Source organism: Vulpes vulpes, chromosome 3, assembly GCF_048418805.1.
Source record: "Vulpes vulpes isolate BD-2025 chromosome 3, VulVul3, whole genome shotgun sequence".
Taxonomy (NCBI): domain Eukaryota; kingdom Metazoa; phylum Chordata; class Mammalia; order Carnivora; family Canidae; genus Vulpes; species Vulpes vulpes.
Genome location: NC_132782.1, coordinates 129346260 through 129363384, shown reverse-complemented (window position 1 = coordinate 129363384; position 17125 = coordinate 129346260). Strand labels below are relative to the sequence as shown.

The window sequence follows — 17125 nt, the reverse complement described above, 5'->3', positions numbered from 1 at the left end:
TATACTTTTCAAAGATTAGATCTTTTACTTCCTTGGTTAATTTCTAGATATTTTATTCTTTTTGGTGGAGTTGTAAATGAGATTGTTTTCTTAATTTCTCTTTCTCTTACTTTCTTTCTGTCTCTTTAAATTTATTCAGTGGGGCTAGTTTTGTTTTTTTGTTTTTTTCTGTTCCTGAATGAAAACACAGTTCCCAAGACTGCCCTGGTTAGTTTTAAGTAATAATTATGCTGTCACTTTAAGTTATAAGAGATACTTTCCATTCAGTAATTAAAATGTTCAGCCCAATATTATAGACTTCAGATTTGACTGCCAGTTGAAACTTTTCCTTCCCCCGGGTTTGGCCAGGAACACATGGGAAGGGGACTGCAATCCTCTCCTCCTCCTCCTCCTCACCTTTTCCTCTCACAGTCTACTAAAATAGGCTTCTGACTCTCAGGTTGGCACAGCAAAAGTGAAGAGGAATAAGAGGGAATAGGAGCACTTTTATTTGACTGATACTAGTACCAGTTTGCTGGGTGTGGGAGATGTTCCAGCCAGCTTTCTCCCATGGACACATTTTGGGTTCTTTGGAGACTCCCATCGCTCTGGCTCTCTCAGCTCCAGTGTTCTTCATGTGGTCAAATGCATCTCTGCTCTGGCTGGTCGTTTGCTAAGTTCTCTGGACCTGGGACATTAAGCAGCCACTTCTATCCTCTTTCTGCTAAGGGCCCCACAGTTTTCCATGTAGCTCTCTTGAACATTAAGGACACTAGCCTCCACTTCTCAGGGCTCAGACCTTAACCACCCATGGGGTCATCTAAGCCCTCTGAGTTTTCTAGGAAACACTTCTCAAGTGACTCAGGAGTGGTAACCCTCACCCTCTCTCCTTTGGGAACAGGAATGGATTCACATGAAAATTCTCTCTCAAAAAATAAAAACAAAACAAATGAAAAGCTTTTTAGAACTGTTCTTTGACATGATTCAGTGTACCTATCAATACCTGTAGAGTCAACTTTACTGTATCCAAATAAAAAATAAAATCAACCAAGGTATTAAGAATGCAGACTTGACAAATGAATTTAACTTAATACAAATGTGTGACATAACCTCTCACTGGAGGGAGATGAGAGAAAAGGAGCTGACCTAAGTAACTTTGGAAAACAGCTTTGTGACTAAATACTGTGAATGAAAAGCAAAAATAACTGTACATAAGCACCATGCTCTAGTTGGTAATTTTGTTTCTCACAGGGGTACTAATTAGCATTCTGACAGTACTTAGCAGGGTTGATTATAAGGGGACTTAGGATCAGTGACACCTCAATTGCAATGAGCATACCTAGTACCCAGATATTGGTTTCTAAATACCATTTTCTGAGAGTTCCTTGGAGAAATGACTGATTTTAGGGCTTGGATAAGGAAAATACAAGATAAACATGGCATAATCTTGCAGAACCAAAAAGGATGTGCCCACAGAAACAAAAAAAGGTGGGGCATGTCAAATTACCCAGGGACCAACCTGAAAGACCTCCTAGTGTCCAAAGCTGGAATGATTGGAGCAATAGAATAAATAACAATCATTTAACCTAAATCATATAACCTAAAGAATAAAGTAAATATCCATGATTGGATAAATAAATGGGAGAAGGGCACAGCACAGAGGGATAAATCTTTACAGAAAGACTTACTACAAATAGTGTATGTAGATACTTGCCACTTAATTTGCATCCCCCTGAGAGTGAGCTGGGCTTAGTGACTCACTCCCCAAAAATATAGAAAGATAATGACAGTGGAGAAACCTGGTAGATATCAATCACCTTAACAAATGATCAAGTTTAACTTCAGCAGTGATGTCATGTTGCTGTCATGTTCCCCAGTATTCTATGGAAAGAGAACTTCATCTCTGTGTTCTTCCCCAAACCCATAACTGCAATCTAATTATGAGTAAACATTAGAGACAATTTATCAAATACCAGACCATGAATCTTCAAAAGTGTCAAGGTCATGGGAAACAAAAACTAAGAAATTGTCACAGACCAAAGGAGACCCGACAACTAAGGGCAGCATGGCATCCTGGATTGTATTCTGGAAGAGAAGTAAAAGGACATCTGTGAAAAGTGGTAAAATCCAAGTACAGTACCAATGCTAATTTCCTCATTTTCACAAAAGTACTGTGGTTATGTTATATAAGATGTTAGGGAAGGTGAGTGAGACATACAAAGGAACTCTCCATAGCATCTTTGCAAGTTTTCTGTAGCTCAAAAATTACTTCAAAATTAGAATTTTTTTCTAAAATGTCCTAATCTCCAACTCCCAACCCTTTTATATTCTCAGTGTGGGTCAGGGGTTTGTGAATAATCTAACCAATTTTCTAACTTTTTTTTTTTGGCAAGCCCAGCAAGGTAGGGTCCTACATCTCATTTTAGGGTATAATTTCTATTGTCTTTGAGCTTCAGATGCAAACTTTTGTTTACATTTCCTATTACATTCACATATGTTTTTAAAATTCTCTAAAATGATATTATGCAGAGGGGCACCTGGCTGGCTCAGTAGGTAGAACATGAGACTCTTGATCTCAGGATTGTGAATTTGAGCCCCACGTTGGGCGTAGAGTTTACTTTAAAAAAACAATTAGGGTCTTCTGGGTGGCTCGGTTGGTTAGGTGGCCAACTCTTGATTTTGGCTCAGGTCCTGATCTCAGGGTCCTGGGATCGAGCCCAGTCTTGGGCTCCATGCTTAGCAGGGAATCTGCTTCAAGATTCTCTCTCTCCACTCCCCCCACCCCTTCACCCTGCTTATTCACACATGAGCACTCTCTCTGCCTAAATAAATCTTTAAAAAAGAGAGAAAGAATAGAATGATGTATTAGATATCCAAACAATGGCTGCCTGAGAAAAATGTATTTTTCTTCAAAGAGAAAAAACACTGCTATTTCCCACAGTTTATTTGTTCTATTGTACCTTTTGGGATTTGGGCCATGTGAATATATTTACACTTTCAAATTGATTAATTAGGAAAAAGCTGCTTATTTGTATTACCCTTCTCTTGAATCACTATCCAGTGACTCAGGAACTATTTCTGTAATGTGACTTCCTGGGAAAGATTCTTCCCTATGTCCTATGTTGTATTCATTGAAAGTTCAGAAGCCATTTTTACTTCATGGACAATACAGTATTGTTTGCATTTGGGGTCTCCCATGTTTCATCTTCACACATTTCAAAAAGTGGTTGGTTTTTGCAATTTGTCAGATAATTTGGCACTTCTTGAGCTGGGATTATTTGTACTGATGGGACCCACAGAAGGAAAAAAAGGCCGGATCCACAGAAGGAAAGAAAGAAAGTGTTTGTGGCCTCATTAAGAGTCATTAAGATGAACATCCCTGAGCATTTTTTATATTTCAGGAAGGGGCCCCAAAAGGTCAGCTTTTTCTTCTACCCAAGGCAGTTATCAATCACAGCTTTATTCATACATTCATCCCTCACAAGTACGCATTCTGTTTGGAGCAAGCCTCTCAAGCCTCATCCGTCTCCTTAGAGTAAAGCTGGTTGTTTCATCCACGCAGCTTCCGATGGAGCCAGCCCTTGTGTCTAACAGCTCCTTAAAGACATGCTGCAGTGCTCCAGTTGGAGTTGGTAGTTTGCATGTGAGAAGGGCCAAGACAGGGGAGTCCCAAGTGTCACTCTCCAAGTGCAGATTTCTGCTTTCTCCGGGTCCCCATCATCACTCCCACCCAGAGCATCAGCTGCTTCCTGGCGCAGAGCACAGTTGCCCCCTTTCCAGAGTGTACTTTGCAAACAGGATGCTAAACAACTTCTTATTTCTGCAGATAGAAGGTTTTCTTGGTTGTTGAGAATTTTAAATACATTTGGTTTTTTTTTTTTTTTTTTTTTTTGAGTTAGCTTAATAAACATCTTTGCCTTCTGTTCTTTCGTAGCAAGTCTTTTCCTTTGTTTAACCGATGTGTCCCTCGGACCCCTGAGTGCTATTCCTCATTTGCGTCTGTTTTGATAAACGATGTCGACATCCTCCATCGAATCCTAAGTGGGATCATGTCCGGAAGGGACACAATCCTCGGCCTGTGTATCCTCGCCTTAGGTAATTTTCAATTAATTTTCTTGTAAATTTTCTTGCAGTGTCTGTGCCACAGTTTCTAGCGCTTACATATTTGTACAATGAAAATTAGCCTCTGACTTAAAGATAAAACTTCACGTATTTTCTTCATAAATATTTTCAATGTTTTTAGGCTCAGATGGGAGAGGGGACAATAGAATTAGGGAAACACCAGCTGGCGCTCTGCCAAGAGGCCTCACCGAGTGTGGACTGCCTGAATATAGCAGCCGTGTTCAGAGCCTGGTCCTCAGTTCTGTGTAAGGGTGGATGTGCAAAGCAGTTTGCAAGCTGGCCATGAAAAGTTCAACTGTCAGGGGAACCAGAAATGCACATCTTCTGGCCAGAATGCCCTGTCCCCACAGGCAAGCCAGATCAGAGGACTGCTTGGTGAGCAAGGGAAGGAGGCATGTGCATCCGTGTTAAGTAACATCACACAGCAATGGCCTGATGCAGCCAACTGCCCGCATTGGGTTGTAGGCAGGTCAAGGCCTCAAGCCGGGACATGCCTCTTCCTGGCATTTCTGGAAGCAGCTACCCCAACTCTTGACCCCTTAACTTCCTATTTGCTCTCTTTCAACATGATGAGCCCCTTTAAGAGTCAACTTTGTCAGGATCTCTGGGTGGCTCAGCAGTTTAGCACCTGCCTTTGGCCCAGGGTGTGATCCTGGAGTCCCAGGATCGAGTCCCACGTCAGGTTCCCTGCATGGAGCCTGCTTCTCCCTCTGCCTGTGTCTCTGCCTCTCTCTGTGTGTCTCTCATGAATAAATAAATAAAGTCTTAAAAAAGAAAAAAAGAGTCAACTTTGTCTTTGAACAAGTTAGCACATTCTGCCAATGTGGGCTGTAGTAATGGCCTACCACCTACCCCGTCTCCAGTGGCTGCTCCCCAGCCTTTTGGTTGAAAAATTCTTTGGTCAGCCATGATTCTGTCAATTTACAGGCTGAATTTTCCACAATTTCATAACCAAAGGGTCACTACTTTCTGAATGCTTGGGGATGCCTAACTCTTCACCATTATGTAACTTCCCTATTTCTTTCGACCCAAATGTGCCAGGCATCGTGCTTTCTCTTAACTCATTAACACCTCATCAGAATTCTATCACCATTTGTAGGAGGGGGAAACAGGCTTACAGAGGTTAAGTGACTTGACTGAAGTCAGGCGATGACTAGAGGAGGTGGCATGGCTGAGACTTAAACCCAAATGTAGGGATCCCTGGGTGGCGCAGCGATTTGGCGCCTGCCTTTGGCCCAGGGCGCGATCCTGGAGACCCGGGATCGAATCCCACATCAGGCTCCCGGTGCATGGAGCCTGCTTCTCCCTCTGCCTGTGTCTCTGCCTCTCTCTCTCTCTCTCTGTGACTATCATAAATAAATAAATAAATAAATAAAAAATAAATAAACCCAAATGTATTTTGCTCCTCAAATCCATGTTCTTAACCACAACACCAAACTATTCATATGTAATCCTGATTTGTTGTTTAGCAAAAAAGTAAAACCATATATAAATTCACTGACATGCTTAACATAAATTAATAAGCTTAAAACCCCAAGAACTGGAAAGTAATGTGCAGATTTTTTACATATACAGCTTACCGAAAAATTAGAACCCTAAATTTTTCATTTCTAAAGGCATTGATTTTTCATATTTAGTAAAGATACATGAGCATGAGAACATTTAAAGTTAAAACTTTACATAATCCCAACAAGAAGTCAAAAGAGTTAAGTATGGGAAAAAAAAATTTTTAATGGTTCATGTGGACTTAAAAAAAACATTTGGGGGGCCCTTGGGTGGGTGGCTTGGTCAGTTAAGCGTCTGACTTAGGCTCAGGTCGTGTTCTGGAATTGGGCTCCGTGCTTAGTGGGGAGGCTGCTTGTCCTTCTTCTTCTCCCTCTGTCCCTCCCCCTGCTCATGCTCTCCCTTTCTCCCTCTCTCAAATTAATTCATTAAAAAAATAATATTGGATATTTGAAAATAAGACCTGATTAACAAAAGAAATCTTTTCTTTTTAATTCAAGAAGAATGCTAGGGCTTTAGATACTGGCTTACTGTAGCAGATTGAACTTGTATATGCCTCAGAGAGTGCCCTGGGTGTGTCTTGTTATTTTTGTTTAGTCGATGTTTAAGATATTCAGAAATTGAAGGAAATCCTTAGCACTCCCTCTTCTGGACATCATGATAGCCCTGGCATCATTACCCTCACACCTTGATTGCTGTTGGGGTTTATATGTTTTGCTTAATTTTTCAGCCTTGTCTTTGGGCATGATGTTCACCTTCCGATTCATCACCACCCTTCTGGTTCAGATTTTCATTGCACTGATTATTTCCGGACTGTTGCGTAAGTATTTCCACTTGATTGATTTCCTTTTGATTAAGTGAAAAGCCTTTCCACTAGGTATGGAACTTAAAAAGTTGGCATTTTTGAGCTAAATAAGTCTCAGAGAGTCTCTCATCCAACCCCATCATTTCACATATGGGAAAACTGAGTCAGAGAGGACAGACGGAGTTGCTTATGTCATGCACATAATAGGAAAGTTGATGCTAGTCTATTGTCACTGCTGTACTCTGCTGCTGCTGAGATGGGCCTGCCAGTCCAGCAATCCTAGTGGCCATGCCTTTCACAGACGTCTCCAAGACTTGTTGGAAAGAATGCCTTCTTTTAAAAATGTCTTTTGAACTTTCATATTGGCCATGGATCCATGGGTCCCCACAGCTGTCACGCAAAGGCTCCCACCAGTCTAAAAAGATTCAGGTCCTAAGCTGGGGCTTAGGTCCCAAAGACCCTCTCCTGTGCCCACTGGTTCCCCTTTTGTCACTGGAATGTGGGTGGGTCCATACAGGGTTTGTCAGGAAAGGGGGCCTGAGAGGTGGGGCACCCAGGAGGTTTGAAGGAGCATCAATTTACCAGCTGACATGGGATGCTTGAACTTATAATAATTGGTATGACTGTAGGGTTTCTTTCCCCTGAGTGATCAGCTCTGCCCTCAGCGACTTAGGGCCATACAGCTCATAATTGCACAGCGTGCCATGCTGGAGGACAGACACAGCAGCTATGACACTTTCCCACCTAGGCCAAGTTAAGACAAATGTGACCTCTGTAGTCACCATGGTGGTGGTGTAGGTGGCATGCGGTGCTTAAACGGAGGGCATTTGCAATGTCAGGGTATCCACCTAGTGTTGTGAGTGCCGCGCTGATGTCCAGGCTCCCGCAGGGGTCATCACCAGTGGAGCTCGTTGGGCAGTTCTAGACTTTGGACTTAAATGTTGTTCCCCTCACTGCCCTGCCCATGCACTTTCTTCCCCAGTCTATAAGCTGGGCTGACGGGATGCACCTGTGTTCTGGAATCACCTCCCTGTGCTTCCCAAAGACAAGCAGCCACTGCAGGTCCGGGTGGTTTGGAGAGGCTACCCTGGCCCTGGCCAGCTCCTCCAGAGGGTCAGTGGTTCCACATAAAGCCCTGGGCCTGTGGGACCCACTATCCGAGCCAGGCCACCCCGTGTGTGGCCCACATGCTGGGGGTGGGGGGCGGTTACCCCATGCCTGTGTGCTGAGCTGCCCTGGTGTTTTGCTTTCTAGTTGTCTGTGGTGTCTTATGGTGGCTGTATTACGACTATACCCATGACCTCAGCATAGAATTGGACACAGAAAGGGAAAATATGAAGTGTTTGCTGGGGTTTGCTATTGTATCTACAGTAATCACGGTAAGAAATGCCCTTCCAGCAGGAGGTCAAGGAGCCTGCTAGGACTCTGAAATCCGAATAATTAGAGTTTAACCCAAAACAACTAGAATTTGTTGTTTTTTTTTTTTTTTTTTTTGACCTCAGAGTATGCATACATAATAGTAGGGTGAATGGACATACATGTTCAGTGTGTTCTCTTTTTGATTCGCAGTACCTCCGTAGAATAAATCAAAGCCTTTAAAAAACAGGAAAAAAAAAAGGCCTACCTTCTTCCCAAGTCATTTCTGCCATCACTCAGAGGCTGATTTGTTACTTGTGCTGATTCATTTCCCTTGAATACAGTAGAACCATTTTTACCCTCAAGCGGCCATAAGGTGGACACTGTGGGGTCGGGGGAGGGGGCCGACTTACCACAGTTCCTGTTTCCTGTTTGCGAGGAGCCTCCCCCTCCAGCCAGTGGATGCTCCGGGTGTGACAGCTTCTACTGCCCTTGAACACAGAGAACCCTTTATTTCCAGACCTGCTGGCCACTGGATTATTTTGGTTCTCAGAGAACCTACCACCTGCCCCCATCACCCCCCGCCAGAACTCCCCAGTTAAAAACTGGCAAACAGACTATTGAGGCAGCAGATCCGGGTTGTTGCGGGAGGGAGGAGAGGGAGGTTGGCAGCCCAAAATCATTCGGGTCACTCCCCAGGGGGGCATTAAAAGCACTAGAATCCCAAGGTCCCGGAGGGGGGCTGGAGTTGATTTTAGGCGATCATGGCCATTCCTGCCGGCGTGTTGCTTGTTCATGGTCTGTGGATGCGCAGCGGCCAGGGTTCCCACAGGCCCTTTCGCTCTTCCAGCAAAGCAGACTCTCACCAGCCCACTTCTCTTCCCAGGAGAGCCTTCATTCCCATATTTGGTAGTCTCCACATTTTCTCCTTTCTAGTGAGGTTTCAGGTTTGTGTTCTTCACATCCAAGGCATCTCAGGGAACAAGTGTATGATTAAGGAAAGTTCCCGATTTGTCCTGCCCCAGGCAGGGACCAGGCCCACAGCCACTCCAGGGCCTGTGAATGAGGCTGGAGGAAAAAGGACCCCCTCTGTACCCCAGGCTGACACTGGAGCTGTTGGGCAGTGGGGAGGGGTGGGGGGCAGGGCTCCGAGCTGGGGGGAGAGCCAGCCTTCTCCCTGAGTCCTCCACAGGGCTTCCTTTGTCTCCACACACTGAACCTTTAATGGCACCAGACTCCAGAGTCAGGGGTGGCTTCTCCTCCTCACTGAGTGTAAAGTTAGCAAGAGGGAAGGCTGTGAAGGCAGAGAGGCTGTTGTCACCTTGTCTGTGAGGACTGTTCAGGTGCTGGGACAGAGGGTAGAAGCAAACGGCAGCTCACGCACCATTCACATGGCACATTGGTCACCACTCCTTACCCTGACACTCCCATGTAGTGAAGATCTCCCAGGGAGATCCTAGTCTGCTACCAGGACACCTGGGTGGGATATGTTCCCATCTCCTGAGTCCATAGAAGCTACCTAACAAATCAACTTGAAGACATTGTTCTGGGGAGATGGGGGCTGCCTGTGAATATTATATAAATAGTTTCACCAAAAGCCCTAGCAGTGATGAGAAGAGAGGGTGAGTGGCATTAAATGCACACCTCAGGGCATCAGCCTAGGAGTACAGGCTGAAGGGCAGCTCCCTGAGGCTTAGACCCCAGAAGAGTGAAGTCAAGACGTGGCCACCATGGTGAGTCAGTCCTGCCCCCCAGTCCAGCCTTGCCCACACCCACCATTAGGTCCTGCTGATCCCCATTGAGACTGGGGAGAGTGACAGATTAGAGACTCTGCACTTGTAATGAACATCCTGCAGTGTACTCGGAAGTGTGAGAGGAATATTTTATGCATATATATAACTTGCAAAACACACATGCATTTAAATACGCACATGTTAGCTTTCCACTTGGGAGCTAGAAGCCAAGTGTATTTGCCTAGAGATCATATTATTTTGCTTCATGAAAATTTTAAGACCGACCAAAAAAAAAAAGTTGCTTTTTCTTATTGATAGTAGTAGTAGGCATTGAAAATGCAGAGTTGGAAATTCCTACCTAGCCTTTACAGCTTCAGGGTATCTAGGCCTCTTCCCTGGCTCCCCCTGACATGCTGCAGCTGGGTCAGGAGGCTCTGGTCCCAGCTCTGCGAGCAGACTGGGTCATCCCTCCTTCCCTTGACTCTCCTCTACTGGACTGTAAGATCCTGTGCGCCAGGAATACCTCAGCCCAGCTGGGAGATAAAGGGTATTCTAAGCTAAAGGAATGGCTCATGTGGGGTCACATGGACATGAGTGGGACCTGTGGGATGTTCCCCTGGCAGAAGCCCGAGAGCCCGTACAAAGAAGGACCATCCATGCCAGGAAGGTCCTGATCTGTGATGATAATGACTTTGATTTTTATCCAGAAGCACGGGTAACTGTTGAGGGATTTTGAGCTGGGAGATGACATTATTGATTCTGTCCTTTACAAAGATCACTTTAGCTTTGGGTTAGAGGAGGGAAAGAACAGGAGTTGGGAGCCAAGGGGATTAAAAGCAGAGGCTCGAGGATTTTTTTGGGCTACAGATGATTGAGGATAATAAGACTTGAGCTGTGATCAACTGTGGGAATAGAGACAGATCTGGGAAGCCGAACGCAGGCAACTGGGATTGTGCTGTGCACTGGGCACTGGGCCGTCCTTGACGTTAAAGGATGGCTCTGCTCTCAGGGAGCTTAATCTAATGGGAAATTCAGATGAGTAAACATTTGCAGTAGAAAATGCTGAGAGCTACAACTGGTAAGTTTGGGATGATATGGAAACGCACAGGAGAGGAAACTTATTCTTGGACAGTCCAGAAAAATTAGGGCCACTGGAATAGGGATTCTAGAAGAAAGAGGAGATTTTTATGTGAAGATAATGAATTTGGTTCAGGACGAGTTGAATTTGAGAGACTGTTGGATGTTCACAGCCTGGCCAGGAACTGACATGCTTACTCATCCAGCACCTAGAGAAGGGTGAGGCTGGAGGTTCTTTTTTTTTTTTTTTTTTTTTTTCTTTTTTTAAGATTTTATTTATTTATTTGAGAGAGCACAAGCCTGAGTGAGGGGGCAAAGGGAGAGGGAGAAGCAGACTCCCCGCTGATCAGGGAGCCTGATGCTGGGCTCCATCCCAGGACCCTGAGCCAAAGGCAGATTCTTAACCAACTGAGCCACCCAGGCGCCCCGAGGCTAGAGGTTCTTATTTGAAATAAGGTTATCAGCCTCTAGGAAGGATGCTAAGACCACAAAGGAACAGGAGATAGCCCCCAAAGACTCTGAGAAACAACAGCAGAAGGAGTAGGAGAGCCAGAAGAAAGAGCATTCACAGAAGTCAAGGGAGGAGACAGTTTTAAGGAAAGAGGAGTGGACAGAGATCTGGGTGCCAGGCTCTAGGGAGGGTGCGAGGGTGGATGGCAGGTGGAGACTAGTCCGTGCGGAGCCTGCCTGTGAAGGGTGTGAGGAGGTGCAGGCGGCGGGGCTTGGGTGCCAGGGTGAATTTAACATATAATCTCCATGGAGGGGGGCCAGAGCCGATAGAAAAAGACACAGAAGGTCGCTTTGAGGCACGATCACTGTCCTTTCCCCTCCTACTTGCATTCCTTGCCTTTTGCAGTCCTTGAGCATTCTCTGAGTCTCTCGGATATTGTGGTGAGGAGGCGAGGGTTAGAAGATGGTTCTCTGACCCTACAGGACCTTGTTTGCATTTTCTCTTGTTCTCTGCATGTTCCCTTAGGTGAGGGATTGTGTCTTGTTCACTGGTACAGCTGCAGGGTAAGCATAGGGACCAGCACATAGTAGATGCTCAATTAGGACTTGAAAATTTTTCTGGGGACGCCTGGGTGGCTCAGCCGTTGAGCATCAGCCTTCAGCTCTGGGTGTGACCCTGGGTTCGCCGGATCAAGTCCTGCATCAGGCTCCCACAAGGGAGCCTGCTTCTCCCTCTGCCTCTGTCCCTGCTTCTCTTTCTCTGTCTTTTATGAATAAGTAAATAAAATATTTTTTTTAAATTAAAAAAATATATTTTTCTGTTCCATTATAATAAAAGTAGTGAGTAGCTATCTCAAAGAGCTGTTTGCTGAGATATCAGTGAAATATTAAGATTTGCGTTAAGCTCTTCTTGGATGTTCATTATTTTGAGTAATTTAGTCTAACCTCTTTCTCACCAGGCAGTTGTGCTCAGCTTGATTTTTGTCTTCAGAAAGAGAATAAAATTGACAATTGAACTTTTCCAAGTCATAAATAAAGCCATCGGCAGCTCTCCTTTCTTGCTGTTCCAACCACTGTGGACTTTTGCCATCCTCATCTTCTTCTGGGTCCTCTGGGTGGCTGTGCTGCTGAGCCTGGGAACTGCAGGTAAGCGCAGTGGGTCCTTCATCTCAGAGCTGTGCACTTTAGAGCCATTGGCCTGTTTATGTAGGGACCGGATCTCCTGTGCGGTGAGAGGCGTCTGATGACAGCGGGGATGGTGCCAGGGGCTCTGTCATGGGGGGAAGCAGGAAAATCCTCTCCCTCTTTTATACTGGCTTTAAAGAAACTGGGTTTGTTTCACAAGAGGAATAAATTCAGTAAGGACTGGAAGAGCTTTCGGAAAAACTACAATATGAACAAAAGCCTCTAGAAGGAAGGATTTAGATTTTATCTGAGGCAATTTGCCAACTCCTCTCAAATTAGGTGATCAAGAAGAATGTCCTATTAAAGTCTGTTAATAGGACTGCTCAGTAGAGCCGCATAAGTTTGAAGCGAGTGCATATGGAAGTTCACATCGCCTAGGTCCTGAGAAGACGGTCCTGAGTCGCCCACCCTCCTGTTGTCTCTCTTCAGTGGTTTTCTACCAGAGGATTCCTCAGAGTCAGCTAAGGGGCTTTATTATTAAAATACACTGGCCTGGGCCCCATCCTCAGAGATCTTTTTTTAAAAAAATATTTTATTTATTTATTTGAGAAAGAGAGCATAAGTGGGGGGGTGGTGGCCGAGGGAGAGGGAGAAGCAGGCTTCCTGCTTAGCGGGGAGCCCAATGCCGGGCTTTAGCCCAGGACCCCAAGATCATGACCTGAACCGAAGGTAGACACTTCACCAGCTGAGCCACCCAGGTGCCTCCATCCTCAGAGATCTTGATTCACTTGGCTTGAGGTGGGGCAAACTATATTTTGTTGAGGCCCCCTAACAGGGCAAAGAAGTGGTATTTAAAGTACTGTCTGAATTGAGATAATGAGCTTCTGTCAGGATATATATTACTCCTTTATTGAGAAATCTTGCAATGGGGGGGAAATATCAGAATGAAGTAGTGGGCTTCGTCAAGCAGCTGGTCTATGTGCGGGCACAAGCTCCTCATCTCACTGCGGGCTAGGAACAAGCAGAGTGAGGACAGGCAGCCAGGCTGAAGACACACCTTGAGTGGCCCCGTTGTCCGTCTGCTCTAACTCCTCTGGCTGATTTGGTTAAGAACCACATTCACACTCGGATGGGAGTACCAAAGAGTAAGTTGCCTTCTGAGCCTGTCACCAGATGGATAAGAACCACGGCGGATGTCAAATCAGCAAAGCTACTGTAATTCCTTACTCTTCCATCAAGTTTATTTTGTCCCCTATTGGCTCTGGTCAAAAATGTAAGAACAACTGCTGTGTAGTAGATTCTTAGTAAACTGGGGTCTCTTCCCTCTCCTCTGGAGAAAACTGACCCATCGGAGCTTGCTCAAGATCGTCAGGAGGCCCCCTGGAAGGTACAGCCCATACTCCCAGCTCGGAAGACACTGCCAGAGCGTTTTTCTTTTGTTCTCTGGAAGCTTTCTGAAGATCTGCAGGGAACTCAGACTAATCATCCAGGAAGAAACCTTGGTTGAGCAGACCGGACTGTAATCAATCAGGATGAGGTTTGTCTGGGAGTAACAGAAGGCTCAAACAATCAGTGGCTTAAATAAGATATTAGGTAATTTCTCTCTTACGTAAAGGAAGTCCACAAGGAAGAGCCCCATGCCAGCGTGGTCCTCTAGAGATGGAGGCCGTAGGTGCTTGCGTTCTGCTTCAGCTCAGCGCCTTGTGGCTGACATCCTGTACCACTTGCTTCCACCCGGTGACTGAAATGGACACTCAGGCTCCAGCCATATCCTTCTCCAACCATTAGGAAGGTGGTGGGGACAAAGGTGAGCCGCCCTTCCCTCTCTCATCCCTTCTAGAAGCCGTGACAGCACTGACACTTCCACCCCACTGGCCAGATCCTAGTTACACAGCAACACCTTCCTGCGGGGGAGGAAAGGAGATGCAGTTGCATCGGGGGCAGCCACGCACAGTTAAAAAAAAAAATTAGAGGTTCAATTGCCGAGAAAAGGCGAAGAACAGATATTAGGGGACAATTAGAAGTCTCAGCTAGGGTAACACTGAACGGTTCTATTTTGCTCCTTTGAAGGAGTCTCGGTCCCGCTCAGAAAGGAGGGCAGTGGCCTTGGTACATGCAGGCAAGCAAGCATTTGTTGGACAGGATCCAAACTCCAGGTTCGGCGTTAGGAGCTTTCTTAGGTTGCCTGCTTTCAGCATTGCAGTCCCCTTTTGTCATATATGTTGTTATGCTCAAGTTCTGGGCAAGAGAATTGAGGCTCTGAGTACTCGGTTCGTGGAAGGTCACACAGCTAGGAAGTGCGAGGCTCTCTGGCTCCAGAGCCCTAGGCTGGGACCCGTGCACCCTCCACCATCTCACGTTTCCCGTGTCTGGGATAAAAGGTGGGCCTCCTCAGTTTTGTGTCAAGTCAAAGCAGTGCTGGTGGATGTGGCTTGTGCCCATAATGTTGTTTGGGGTCTGTGGTTACAGGACAGCATGGCAGGGCCAGAGGTTGAAGCCAGGGTGGGCTGGGAATGACGGGTAGCAGCGGGCAGCAGGGCATGACACCCAGGGTAGTGGACTGTGGTATCTGGACCCTGGCCCTAAAGAATCACCAGAGAAAGGGTGAGGTCATGGAAATAGGACTCAGGACCAGGGAAGGACGTTCCTTTCTCCTCCAGCCTCTGGGGCACGGCCGCCCTCTCCCCCACACCGTCCCCTGGGCTGTGAGTCTGGCTGAGGGAGATCGTCCCTGTGGTTAACCCACAGTACTCTGGAGCAGGGCACGTTCATTTGTTCTGGCCTTTTAATTCACAAGTGTTAGGGGAGCCAGTGGGGCCGAGGGCCTGGGCCGGGCGCTGGGGAGGAAGGGTGATTCCTCACAGCACTGAGAGTCGAGCAGGACGAACAGTTAAACATGCTCATGGTGCAGGTTGATGAATGTCACCATAGGAGGGATTTGGGGAGCTCCGAGAGCACCGGACCCAAGCTCGACCCCACAGGGTGAGTCAGGGAAGGCTTCGCACAGGATGGGCTAGAAATTGCCAGATCAGAAAATACAGAAGGAAGCCAAAGGGGATTCCATAGGGGTCACAAGCAAACACCAGGAGAGGGCCTGGCCACAGAGGACAGGAGAGAGCCAGTCCTGGAGTGAGGGGTGCAGTCGGAGAGGACCAGGTCCCAGGGCCACCTCACAGGTGGGCTGCCAGCGTGCTGTCCCTTCAGTTCCCCGTCAGGCCCAGGTTGGGCTCAGGGCTGAGGGGCAGGAGAGGCAGGGAGCCAGGTAAGGGACTCCGCGGGGCCGAAGGTCGCCCCAGAGGTCACGTACTCCAGTGTGGCCATCCTTGTCAGTGGACGGAGGGAACCAGCAAGAGGGTGAGGAGCAGAGGGGCAGGAGACAAAACCAAAGCCGGGTGCCTGGGACCCGAGGGAGGCCCGCTGCTAGCTGCCCTTCCACTTTCCAGGAGAGCAGGTGTCCCACCGAGCCACAGTGTCCCTCCTCCCCGGGCTCAGGCATCCTGAGAGCCAGACTGGCTGTCCCCTCTGGCCACCTGACTCTCCTTGCCATTCTCCTGTGGGCCGCGCCAGGCGCACAGAACTCCTTTGTTCTCAAAGGCCTTTTCACTCAGCGCCAGAGCCACCACTCAGGGGCTGGGCAGGTCACTTCGTTGCTTCATGTCATTTTGACCATCGAGAGACGCCCCAGCTGCGCTTATGGGAGGCTGGGAGCTGCCGTGGGAGCTTGTGCAAAGAAGCCAGGTGACGTGGGGGTCAGAGAGGCCAGCACAGCACCTGGTCGTCTCACTCCACGCCCCTTAGGCAGCTATAAAACCCTCCAGTTGTCCAGTCCGTGCCCCCTAGGCCAGGAAGGCGGGGCAGGGGGTCCTCAGCGGGTAGTAGTTAGGAGCTTTTTATCATGTCAGGTGGTTGAACGAACTAACATTTTAATGTGTAAAAAAAGAAAAAGAGATACAGAACAAGTGAACTTGTTTTTGCCCCGACGAGCTGCTTCTTTAGTGACTATAAACCAGTATCTGAGCTAGTTGACAAGTTCTGGCTTGTTTGGGGATTGTTTCAGCAGACCATATCCAGGCCCTCCAGCAAGGACATTTATTAGCCTCTGGGGAACTGTCTGCTACCAGCACGTGACAATGACTACAAAAATCCAATGAGGGAAAAGTGAACCCTGTAATGACCTTGGGATCCCGGCAGGTACTGGTGGCAGGGTGGAAGGAGCCCATGTGGCCTCCTTAGGCCCAGTTGTCGATAAGGTTGACCCCGAAAGCCCCAGAGTCAACAGTGGCTGAAGCCCCTCTTAGGGTGGCACTTCCCCTCCCCAGGTGCTGCGGTTAGAAAGGTAATCGCAGGGATGTGTTCAGGTGCTTGGGACAGGCAAAGGGCCATGCTTGGGAAGGAGGCAGTAGGGACGGGCAGGTTTCCCATCAAGGGACCCAGCATCCAGGCTGGCTCTGGCCTTCCTTGTATGATAATATTCTGTGCTTCCCTTTTCCCATTTTTCGCAATGGAAAAGTGATGCTTTCCCCGGCTGCTGCACAGGGATGTGAGGAGGATGAAATGAGGCCAGAGCTTTGCTTTGCAAATGAGGGACCGTGTATGTCTCTTATGTTGGGAATTCCCATTGACTGAGGAGTATCTGGTACTAGCTTCAGCTTTAGTCTCTGCTCTGCCTGGCATATTTGAGAACATAGTCTAAAAGAAAATTGTCTTCTTTTTTAAATTCTGAGAATTTGAGAAGATAAAGCCTCCTAGCAGCCCAGACCTGTCCTAGGGACGGGCAGAGGGAGCTTGCACAAAAGAGATCTGAAACAGCTCCTGCTTTGTTGAAGTTTATGGTCGCCTTTGGGAAAGTGCAAAGGAAAACCATCTCCATGGACATCTTTGTGCCTTTGCACCTGCTGTGACCTTCACCTGGAAACACCTCTCTTCATGAACTGCACCCTAGCTCTCTACCCCAAACTGCCTGGGGAGCTAGTCA

At 47.1% G+C, this 17125-nt stretch overlaps 1 protein-coding gene across 10 annotated transcripts in view; it reads left to right on the top strand.

Annotated features, from left to right (window-relative positions):
* Nucleotides 1-17125, top strand: part of SLC44A3 (solute carrier family 44 member 3) — a 106666-nt gene that overhangs the window by 25960 nt on the left and 63581 nt on the right. For all 10 annotated transcript variants that reach the window (XR_012000756.1, XR_012000757.1, XR_012000755.1 and 7 more), the window contains exons 6-9: nucleotides 3914-4074; nucleotides 6335-6424; nucleotides 7664-7788; nucleotides 11985-12171. Coding sequence is in view for 5 of the 10 variants with exons in the window: in XM_072754560.1 (XP_072610661.1) it covers nucleotides 3914-4074; nucleotides 6335-6424; nucleotides 7664-7788; nucleotides 11985-12171 (563 nt within the window). In the remaining 5 variants the exon portion in view is untranslated. The remainder of the gene's footprint in view (nucleotides 1-3913; nucleotides 4075-6334; nucleotides 6425-7663; nucleotides 7789-11984; nucleotides 12172-17125) is intronic.